The sequence below is a fragment of the Hyla sarda genome, chromosome 7 (assembly GCF_029499605.1).
Source record: "Hyla sarda isolate aHylSar1 chromosome 7, aHylSar1.hap1, whole genome shotgun sequence".
Taxonomy (NCBI): Eukaryota; Metazoa; Chordata; class Amphibia; order Anura; family Hylidae; genus Hyla; species Hyla sarda.
In genome coordinates this window covers 209,937,437-209,948,833 of record NC_079195.1, presented here as the reverse complement: position 1 = coordinate 209,948,833, position 11,397 = coordinate 209,937,437, and the positions used below count along the sequence as shown (strand labels likewise).

General features: G+C 45.0%; 1 protein-coding gene across 3 annotated transcripts; it reads right to left on the bottom strand.

The window, feature by feature from the left end:
• Window positions 1–2,370: 2,370 nt before the first annotated feature.
• On the bottom strand, window positions 2,371–11,075 carry BCL10 (BCL10 immune signaling adaptor). Of its 3 annotated transcripts, none has more exons than XM_056532511.1 (3): window positions 8,724–8,744; window positions 5,444–5,732; window positions 2,371–2,844 (listed from the first exon to the last, which is right to left on the bottom strand). In XM_056532511.1, exons 2-3 carry the CDS (start codon window positions 5,655–5,657, stop codon window positions 2,495–2,497), a joined length of 564 nt encoding a protein of 187 aa, XP_056388486.1. In that variant the 5' UTR covers window positions 5,658–5,732; window positions 8,724–8,744; the 3' UTR covers window positions 2,371–2,494. The 3 variants fall into 3 exon arrangements, with proteins under 3 accessions (XP_056388486.1, XP_056388485.1, XP_056388484.1); XM_056532510.1 differs by lacking the exon at window positions 8,724–8,744 and adding an exon at window positions 7,113–7,301 and having other exon boundaries at window positions 2,372–2,844; XM_056532509.1 differs by lacking the exon at window positions 8,724–8,744 and adding an exon at window positions 10,610–11,075 and having other exon boundaries at window positions 2,379–2,844.
• Between the last annotated feature and the right edge of the window lie 322 nt (window positions 11,076–11,397).

Genomic DNA, 11,397 nt, shown 5'->3' with positions numbered 1-11,397 from the left:
ATAGTGCCAGTCAGAGAGTGCCCCCATAATAAGTGTGAGCTAGAGAGTTCTTACTATCCCACACACCCACTCCCAGCATTCTGTTGCAAAACTACACCTCCCAGCATGTTGGCTGTCCGGGCATGCTTGGAGTTGTAGGTATGCAACAGCTAGAGGTCCACATTATTGAAGACCTAGAACAGTGTTTTCCAACCAGTGTGGCTCCAGCTGTTGCAAAACTACAACTTCCAGCATGCCCAGACAACCATGCCTTGGTTGGAAATCACTGACCTAGTAGGTATATGAGTGATATACCTAAGTCCTTAAACTGTGGACTTCCAGCTATTACATAACTACAACTCCAAGCATGCCCAGACAGCCAACATGCTGGGAGTTGTAGTTTTTCTTACTAGCCCCCCCCCCCCCCATACATCTTATAGGAATTTATCCTGGAGGAACCCATCCGCTGAGGACCCCCGTGATCTTTCACGCAGCACCCCAGATACCATCAGCCCCCGGAGCATGTTCGCTTCGGTCTGATGACTGCCGATCACGGGACCGGAGTATTGTGAAGTCACGGCTCCGCCCCCGTGTGACATCACGCTCCGCCCCCTCAATGCAAGCCTATGGGAGGGGGCGTGACGGGATCTCCGGAGATTCCCTTCACATTACTCACTATGATCATACCCTAACTGTTCCTCCTGACCAGTTTCAGTCTATCATATTGCTGGTGGGGTCTTTCCTTCCATGGTTCCATTATGGCCGATTCAAATCTTATGGTTTTTTAGCGCAGCTACAAAACCATAACTCCCAGCATGGCTGTCCAGGCATACTGCGACTTGTGCTTTTGTAACAGCTGGGGGGTCACAGTTTGGAGACCACTGATCTAAACTTTTACGGTCCCGTTTGAATTGGACATGCCTCAGGTTGGACCCAAATTTATGATAGTTGGCGTCTAAAGTAAACCAAGTATATTTTGGGCTGGGTTGTAAACGGCACCAGACGTACCCTCCCAAATTTCCCTATAGTACCATTAATAGCTTCTTGCTGTTAACAGTATAAGAAGTAGATAAATAAAAGCATCCCTCTATAGTCCAGTGGTCCCCAACCCAGTCCTCAAGGCCCACCAATATTCTCGGTTTTTTTCAGTTTGGGTCTATTCACATGGCGGGATTTCCGCCTCAAATTAAAGCCCATAGACTTCTATGGGATTCTGCACTCCCATTCAACCTTCTAAAATTCCGCTTGCGGAATTTTAGAAGGTTGAATGGGAGTGCGGAATCCCATAGAAATCTATGGGCTTTAAAGGGGTTATCCAGGAAAAAACTTTTTATATATATATCAACTGGCTCCAGAAAGTTAAACAGATTTGTAAATTACTTCTATAAAAAAAATCTTAATCCTTTCAGTACTTATGAGCTTCTGAAGTTAAGGTTGTTCTTTTCTGTCTAAGTGCTCTCTGATGACACGTGTCTTGGGAACCACCCAGTTTAGAAGCAAATCCCCATAGCAAACCTCCTCTAAACTGGGCGTTTCCCGAGACACGTGTCATCAGAGAGCACTTAGACAGAAAAGAACAACCTTAACTTCAGAAGCTCATAAGTGCTGAAAGGATTAAGATTTTTTAATAGAAGTAATTTACAAATCTGTTTAGCTTTCTAGAGCCAGTTGATATATATAAAAAAGTTTTTTCCTGGAATACCCCTTTAATTTGAGGCGGAATTTCGCTAGGAGAAATTCCGCCTTGTAAATAGACGCTTACTACAGTGGAAAAAAACAGCGATAAAAGATTAAAATTTAAAGGGGTACTCCCCTGGAAAACATTTTTTTTTTTTTTTAATCAACTGGTGCCAGAAAGTTAAACAGATTTGTAAATTACTTCTATTTAAAAATCTTAATCCTTCCAGTACTTATCAGCTGCTGTATGTTCCAAAGGAAGTTCTTTTCTTTTCGAATTTCCTTTCTGTCTGACCACAGTGCTCTCTGCTGACACCTCTGTCCATTTTAATAACTGTCCGGAGCAGGAGAGGTTTACTAAGGGGATTTGCTTCTACTCCGGACAGTTCCTGATACGGACAGAGGTGTCAGCAGAGAGCACTGTGGTCAGACAGAAAGGAAATTCAAATAGAAAAGAACTTCCTCTGGAACATACAGCAGCCAATAAGTACTGGAAGGATTAAGATTTTTAAATAAAAGTAATTTACAAATCTGTTTAACTTTCTGGCACCAGTTGATTTAATTATTTTTTTTCCCCCCAGTGGAGTACGCCTTTAAATCCTGGACTATTGGGGGCCTTGAGGACGGGTTTGGGGACCTCTGCTCCAAACTCATACATTCAGAATTAACAAGGAACATTTTTGTACCATCTTCCAGCCATCCAGTCCCCAAAAAAATAGATGTCCTTGATTCTTTTTCTATAAATTTTAAATGGATCCACCATTCTGTGACCAGAGTTCTGAAGAACACAAATCCAACGCTACCTGATCAGATAAGGGCAGAGTATTTATTTAAGATATCACGGATTGAAAGGAGAAGTGGATCTCAGAGGAAGGAACTGGTTATCGATGGTGGAGCACGCGCAGGATTCCTCAGGATCCACCGTAGGAATGATGGGAAGCGGCGGCGCTCCGAGTTCTCCGGGTTTGGGGAACTTGAGGGAGAAGTTAGAACTTTGTTTGCTGTTCTTTGCCTTGATCTCTGCAGAAATGGGACTTCTCAGAGTTAGAGAGTTGCTAAAATAATTTGGGAGGCTGGGCTCTCCTTCAGGGTGAAAGAGAACTGTGGATTCCGTTTGGGGGGACACCAGTATTTCATCTGGAGAACTTAATCCATTGGAAGTTGTCAGGGACGTGTTCAGACAGCAATCTACAAGAGAAAAAAGATGTTTGTAGTGTATATAGTGCTGGGGACACAAATTTCCTTACAGACTGGAACTGGTATTAAAGGGGTACTCCGGTGTTTTTTTTTTTTTTTAATCAACTGGTGCCAGAAAGTTAAACAGATTTGTAAATGACTTCTATTAAAAAATCTTTACCCTTCCAGTACTTTTTAGCAGCTGTATGCCACAGAGGAAATTCTTTTCTTTTTGTCTTGTCCACAGTGCTCTCTGCTGACACCTGATGCCCGTGTCAAGAACTGTCCAGAGCAGGCAGGAGAAAATCCTTATTGCAAACCTATGCTGCTCTGGACAGTTCCTGACACGTACAGAGGTGTCAGCAGAGAGCACTGTGGACAAGACAAAAAAAAAGTTCAAAAAGAAAAGAATTTCCTCTGTAGCATACAGCTGCTAAAAAGTACTGGAAGGGTAAAGATTTTTTTTTTTTATAGAAGTCATTTACAAATCTGTTTAACTTTCTGGCACCAGTTGATTTAAAAGAATGTTTTCCACTGGAGTACCCCTTTAACCCATTAAAGAAGATCCTCCTATTCACAGGATGGGGATAAGTAGCGGATCGCAGGGGGTTCAATCACCTGAAAGGGACCCAGCGCTCAGTGAGGAGCTCCATTTATTACTATGGAAGCGCTAAAAAAAAACCTGAAAACAGCTCTCGGGCACCATCAGCGCTCCCATGGAAATGAATGGAGCGCTAGCTGTCTACCGCTAGATGACACACGCTCCTTACTGAGAGAGCCAAAGTCTCGTCCCGCACCAGAAATCGGACCCCCCACGATCAGCTACCGTATTTACTCGTGTAGAAGCCGAGTTTTTCAGCACATTTTTTATGCGGCATGGGAGGCGCCACTGCTGGGCTGCTGTTTGCCAGTGGCAGAGAGATACAGCAATAGATCTGGTGATTGGGTAGGTCGGTAAACACCCCCCACTCCCCAGTTACTTGCTTGTCCACTCCATGCATTGTGCAAGGACCTTTAACATCGCAGGGCCTGCTGGTAACAAGTGCGTGCTGCGCGCAGGCACGTCTCTTACCAGGGAAGAAGACACCAGTGACATCATGAGCCCCACCAGAGAGCAGTGTGGCAGGGTTCCAGGCTGCCGCAGCCACCACACAGCGCCGTTTTATGAGTAAGGGGGTGAAAAGCCTTCTAAAAAATGTTTGATTTAAAAATATTAATATGTTACATGAGTTTTAGATTTGGCGCACTGACCGGTTTAGATGCACCAGGATTCTTTATTTTCTTTCACAGGAACATCTTGTGCGGGGGAGCGGACTGCTGGGCAGACCTTCGAACAACTGCCCAGCAGTCCGCTCCCCCGCACAAGATGTTCCTGTGAAAAAAAAAAAAAGAATCCTGCTGCATCTAAACCAGTCAGTGCTCCATACTCTTCTTTTGTGATTTTATTCCTTCAGAATCACCTCACACTTCTTCCACCTCCTTTCCACACTGCAGCTCTGCACACAGCAGTGATTAGGCTCACTCAAAGTGAGCACTAAACTCGGGCAACTCCTACACTATATACAGGGCAATTTGGGGGGTTCCCATTGTGCAATCAGGGTCACATGGGTACTCTGCATCTCCCTCCTTAAGGGTACAGTACACATATAATACCATAATACAGTGAATCACAATATCACAGTAAACAATAAAGTAGTGGGTCCAACACAAGTGTAACAGGCAAACCTGAGGCAATCCGCGGCCCACCGGACAGCCTTTGGTGCTGGGACACTAGTGTTGAGCGGCATAGGCCATATTCGAATTCGCGAATATTCGCGAATATATGGACGAATATTCGTCATATTCGCGAATATTCGCATATTCGTAATATTCTCGCTTTATTTTCGCATATGCGAATATTCGTGTGCGCGAAAATTAACATATGCGAAAATTTGCATATACAAAAATTAACATAAGCGAAAATTAGCACATGCGAAAATTAGCATATGCAAATATACGCATATGCGAAAATTCGCGCACCAGTCTCACACAGTAGTATTAGAGCCTTCTTACACCACATAAGCTGGAAGTAGAGAGGGATGATCACTGTGATGTGTACTGTAAAAAAAAAAAAAAAAAAAAAAAAAACAACGAATATTCGTAATTCCGAATATATAGCGCTATATTCGCGAATATTCGCAAATATGCGATATTCGCGAATAAAATTCGAATTTAGAATATTCGCGAGCAACACTATGGGACACCACACATGCACAATGATCCTGATGCATGGCGCATGCGCAGGGTTTCGCTAGGGCTAGAAGATCCCTAGTTATCCATGAATGGGTGTGGAAAGCAAGTGGGTTTAGGTTTTGCAGCCCTGGGAACCACAGTGAAGATCCAGGGGTCAAGTTCTGGGAAGAAAAAGTGTGGGAACTCACCCAAGACTTCCACTCAGGATTCCTGCTAATGGGAACAGTGTTGCTGCGGTGGAAAAAGTACAGGAACTCAGTTCCCATGCGTTCCTGCAGGACTTGAGCCCTGTGAAGATCTAATTGCAAGTAATGCTATATTCATGAAATGGAATATCTGAAACAATGAGATTCTAAAATGCTGAACTGGACAGAGTTACCTTTGAAGGATTCCAGCCGTGAGTTTTTTACTCGTAGGACCTCGTCGGTGATTTTTTCTATAAGAAAGTCTTGTGTTCTTTGTTGTCTTATGGATTCAATCAAGGCATCGAGCCCCTTTGGATGTTTGGCCAGTCGATCCAGCATTTCTCCAGCTCTTTTCCGACTTGTTGTTTGGCATAAAATTTCCTCGGTATCATCTTTGATCAGAATCATTTTGGAGCGCAGGTAGTCAAAGTGTCTTTCGGCGATTAGCTTTTCACATAAATACGGTCGTAACCGTTCTACAGCCTGTCAAGAGGTGGACGATAAAGTTACAAAAGGGCGCAATACTGCAAAAACTTGTATACGGTAGAACTTTTATATCAGTGTTTCCCAACCAGGGTGCCTCCAGCTGTTGCAAAACTACAACTCCCAGCATGCCCGGACAGCCTTCGGCTGTCCGGGCATGCTGGGAGTTGTAGTTTTGCAACAGCTGGAGGCACCCTGGTTGGGAAACACTGTTCTATATTCTTTAAAGGGGTACTCCGGTAAACTTTGGAAAACTTTTTTTTTTTTTTTTAATGAACTGGTGCCAGAAAGTTAAACAGATTTGAAAATGACTTCTATTAATAATTCTTAATCCTTTCAGTACTTTTTAGCAGCTGTATGCTACAGAGGAAAATCTTTATTTTTTGAATTTCTTTTTTCTGTTGTCCAGAGTGCTCTCTGCTGACACCTGATGCCCGTATCAGGAACTGTCCAGAGCAGGAGAAAATCCCCATAGCAAACCTATGCTGCTCTGGACAGTTCCGGACACGGACAGAGGTGTCAGCAGAGAGCACCGTGGACAACACAAAAAAAATTCAAAATGTAAAGAATTTCCTCTGTAGCATACAGCTGCTAAAAAGTACCAAAAGGATTAAGATTTTTTAATAGAAGTAATTTACAAATCTGTTTAACTTTCTGGCACCAGTTCATTTAAAAAAGAAAAAAGTTTTCCACCGGAGTACCCCTTTAAATGCCCATTCACACTACAGAATCTAGGTGGAGACTGCGCCGGAAGAATGAACATGTTCATTCATTTTGGTTGAGTCTGGGATCCGGAAATTCCGCGGCAGAAATTCTGTAATGAATGGTACAGCAATAGGCGGCTGCTGCACCATTATTTCTGAGCGGAATTTCGTTCCGAAAAAAACGTAGTGTGAATGGGTTCTTTATTGTGTTCAACTGATGACTTCTAGTCCATCAGTATCTCACTAGGAGGGAATGATGGCAGACGTGCCAGGACTTTTAGGCGTGTTCACACAGCGTAAAATGCATCTGCAAAGATAACAACTTCCTGTGGATCATACAGCATCTAATAAGTACTGAAAGGATTAAGATTTTTTTAATAGAAGCAATTTACAAATCTGTTTAATTTTCTGGCACCAGTTGATTAAAAAAAAAAGTTTTCCAGTGGAGTACCCCTTTAATGGGGGTTGGCCAAATGGTATAGCTCGGCATGCTATGCTGTTTAAATAACTCCCGAAGTTTTGTAAACAGCGCAGTTCACAAGTCTATGCCGTTAGTGCAACCCCCATTAAAGTCTATAGCAACGCAAATTTAGTAATTTCCCTGCACACGGTTGTAAAGAGCGTCTTTCGCTCCTGAGGACCTGACCTGTACTGCTGTTTTTTTTGTGCACTGTACCTGAAGATACTGCCATATTGGGTCAATGCATAGGGTGACAGAAGCAAGCTTCAAAATCGCCCCCTGTTCTCAAAAAATCCATTTAATATATGTGTGATGTCCCAGTACTGGATATGTTCCTACAGTCCTGCCAGGTTGAGTCCCTGTACATCCTCAGGGCTCTCCTGCAGTGTTCCCCCATAATGTGAATAGGTTGTATATTAAGTGCACAGGACCTTTGAATTTGGTCACATGATTGTTAGTCACATGATAATGTTTGTCACATGTTTAAGTCCTATGTTTGTTACCCAGAGAGCACCAGGTGACCTGCAGCTAGCCTATGGGCTCCTTGCTCAGCCCCCCTTTATAAGAGGGGGAGTTACTACTAACTCTCTATTAGATCCTGAGGTCCAGTCCAGTCCAGACGTCTCAGGGTCAGTGTCCAGCACTTCTGGAGGCCTCAACCTAAATTGCAGCCACAAGTCAGTAATTGTCAAGTCATTTTTATCTGCTGTCATCATCTTCAGTCATGTCTATTATAGTCAGCGTGGCCTGCACCTATAGTCTCTCAAGTCACTGCAAGTCCCAGCAAGCTGCGAGGTCCCCTGTGTTACTGGTCACCTCTCTGGGATCCTGTCCGAGAAGTATAGACTGTACCATCTGTATAAGTCTGCATGCACACTACGTTTCTTAAGATACGGGACCGTATACGGCTGGGGAGAGGGGAGCGGAGAGTCGGGGGCGGGGCAACCGCACGCTGCTGTATGTGGTCCCGTATCTAATGTATTTCAATGAGCGACCAGAGAGAAACGCTGCCACCGGTCGGCTCCCTTTTGCCCCGTATACAGTTTCCCGACCGGACCTAAAAACGCTGTTGACTACGTTTGTAGGTCCGGTTGGGAAACCGAATACGGGCCAAAACGGAGTCTACCGGAGGCAGCGTTTCACTCCGGTCGCTCATTGAGATACATTAGATACAGGACTGCATACGACAGCATGCGGTTGCCCCGCCCCTGACTCTCCGCCCCCCTCTCCCCAGCCGTATACGGTCCCGTATCTTAAGAAACGTAGTGTGCATGCACCCTAACCTCAGTAAAAGCTACTGTTAACCTTAACCTGGCCTTGGACTACTTTTTGCCCCTGCCTAACCTAGGACTCGCGGTACTACCTTCGGGTAGTTTCATAGCCAAACCACACCCTGGCGTCACGAACATGAAGGGGTTAATACCATCTACCCAGGGCAACACCATCTGCCCCTTACACCTCACATCACCCCCCGACGACACCACATATGGTCCCCAGATAGGGGACGTATCAGAAATCAAATTGATAAGAACAGAAACTACCCTTTTTATGTGTCTATCGCCCATCTTTCACTTAAAAATAGCATATTACAGCTGCTCAATGTCTTTTCGATCTTGTCAAAGGGAGGGAGCATGTCCCTCTCTGCCTGCACTGTGATGACCCCCTCCCCCTCCCTCACTCTGCTGACTCACTGCTCTTGGGTGCCTGGCAGCCCTGCTCTATAACCCTTTCCTCTCTGGATTTATGCTGTACACACACACACACAATTATTATTGGAGATTGCCTGTACTCTGCCAACAAAGACAATATGGTGAGTGTATAACTTACATCTTCCTGTCATTCACGTGTGTCATCCTTGGGCAGTCCTGTAATGCTGGGACTTGTAGTTTTGAAATAGTTGAAGGTACAGTGTCTTTTTACAGCAACATTGCCTTTAGCTGTGTGCCTACTGTTTTTGCAAAACTACAACTCCCAGCATGCCCAGACATCCTTTGACTGTCCAGGCATGCTTGGAGTTGTAGTTGTGCAACAGCTGGAGGCACATATTTGGTAAAACTCTGTGTTACAGCAGTGTTGCTGCAGGCTGTGTTCCTCCCGCAGCCTTGTCAATCAGCCATCTTGTGTCCATGACCCTTGGACACCCTCATGCTGCTGTGGTACTCCGTGTCCCAGAAGGTATGGGGACCCCTAGTGGTAGGATTTTCGGAGGCAGTTTTCTTTAATAAAATGTGAAAATGTTTTAAAGAAGTATATTAGAAAAACTATTATTTTGCCAAGATGTACAACATATTAAAAAGTTTTTATTTCTGACAGTGCCCATTTATGCCCACCCCCAGACACAATGGCATAGACGAGAGGTGGCCCCATAGCAATTATCGAAATGGGCCTCCTATTATGGTGTCTGATTTTGCCCCTCAAGACTGAAGGGTCCGGTGTTCAGTTCCCTTTGCTTTCCATGACCCATTAGTTCCCACTATGGTACCTACACGCTTGCTCTGACCCCATAAGTAGTGGCAATGGGGGATATTTATCAAAACCTGTGCAGAGGAAAAGTTGCCCAGTTGCCCATAGCAACCAATCAGATCGCTTCTTTCATTTTTAACAAGGCCTATGCAAAATGAAAGAAGGAATCTGCTTTACCTCTGCACAGGTTTTGATAAATCTCCCCCAATGATCCTACTTTATTTTGTGATGATCATGTTGATCACATGGGGGGGTGGATTTATCAAAACCTGTCCTGAGTTGCCATAGCAACCAGATTACTACTTTCATTTTTGAAAAGGCCTCTGAAAAATGAAAGAAGCGATCTGATTGGTTGCTATGGGCAACTCTTTTTATTTTTCTATAAACCTCAGTTTTTGATAAATCTCCCCCATGGAGATCAACACGATCATCATGACAGGAAATATTAAAGGAGTAGTCCAGACCTGAAAAACTTATCCCCTATCCAAAGGATAGGGGATAAGTTTCCGACTGCTGCGCCCCCCCCCCCCCCCCCCGCGTGATCTTCTGTATGGGGCCCCGGCAGCCCGCGGGAAGTGGGCGTGTTGACCACGGCTGACGCACCCCCTCAATACAACTCTATGGTAGAGTCGGAGCACTGCCGTCAATCTCCGGCTCTGCCAGAGCGATGTATTGGGGGCGTGTCGGCCGCCGCTTCGTGCGGTGGTCGACACTCGCTATCTGGTCAGCGAGCCGGGGCCCCAGCGGTCGGACCCCTCGCAATCTGAAACTTATCCCCTATCCTGGTTCCTGCCCCTGTATATGGATCCTTATCCAGATCATCAGACCTGGGGGGGTGGGTGAATTCCCAACCTGGATCAGATCTGCCATAATCCTGAGAGGACCCAATGAGACAATAGTAAAAAACCCTTTCTATTACTAAGATCAGTGGTCTCAAACTGTGGCCCTCCAGATGTTGCCAAACTTCAACTCCCAGCATGCCCGGACAGCCAACGGCTGTCCGGGCATGCTGGGAGTTGAAGTTTGGCAACATCTGGAGGGTCACAGTTTGAGACCACTTAGATCTTCGCCAAAATAAACGAGCAAAACAAGATGTGACTGAGATTTCTACAGCTTCCTGCTTCCTCAGATTGACCCGTCTCCTCAGCCATGTCTGATATAAGAGAGAATTAACCCATTACGTATCAGATCCCTGTTGGTCGTGGATCCATTCACCACCACCAGTGAATCCCCTGCCTCCCGGTACTTACTTCTTTCTTAATATCTGCCATTACATCTTCATTCAGTTGGGGAGTCATCTTGGGTGCACCTGAAGGCCACCACCCCCAGCCTGTGACGTGCCTACAGATCGTAGTACGGTGCGAGCACTAAGGTGAGATCACTAGTGCACGCACACTTTTTTTTTTTTTCCGTGCACAGACTGGCTTGGTTTCATTTGCAGACTCTTATCTAGCAGTGTTTCCTGTTACAGGGGTACGAGTTTCAGCTAGCAAGTTGCTGTGCGCTTCCTGCTAGCGAGGTCGATGACACCATTTTTACCCGGTCCTTCCTCATTGCTCTGTTGTGACGCGCTCACTCTCATTTCCTAAATTCCTGGGGGAACTTAACCGACCAGTTGCTTTGCTGAGGTGTGAACAACAGGTGTCACCGCCGTCCCTGTTAAAAAACTCAAGGGCCAAGTAAAGACCCATGAAAAGACAGAACAATCGCGAAACATTCCTACAACTTTTTGTTAAACAGAAAGCTAAAAAGCTTTATAAAAAGTTGCCTGTAAAACTCCTTAAAGGGGTACTCCGGTGGAAAGCAATTTTTTTTCAAGTCAACTGGTCCTAGAAAGTTAAATGGATTAGTAGTTTTTTTTTAGACTTTCTTATATTAGCACCTTTGGCAAGTTTTTCTGTAGTGGATATTGCTACTCATTAGCAGCTTTTTTTTTTAACAAAAAGGTCAAATACTTTAACCTCTTCAGGACACAGGGCGTATGGATACGCCCTGCATTCCGAGTCCTTAAGGACCGAGGGCGTATCCGTACGCCTGT

Bases quoted from the DNA above. Each gene is read 5' to 3' on its own strand.
- BCL10 (XM_056532509.1), bottom strand. From the start codon at position 10,657: ATGACTCCCCAACTGAATGAAGATGTAATGGCAGATATTAAGAAAGAA. The intron at 5,733-10,609 runs GTAAGTACCGGG...ACCTCTTGACAG, and splicing joins TGGCAGATATTAAGAAAGAA to GCTGTAGAACGGTTACGACC. The intron at 2,845-5,443 runs GTAACTCTGTCC...TTTCTCTTGTAG, and splicing joins ACGGCTGGAATCCTTCAAAG to ATTGCTGTCTGAACACGTCC.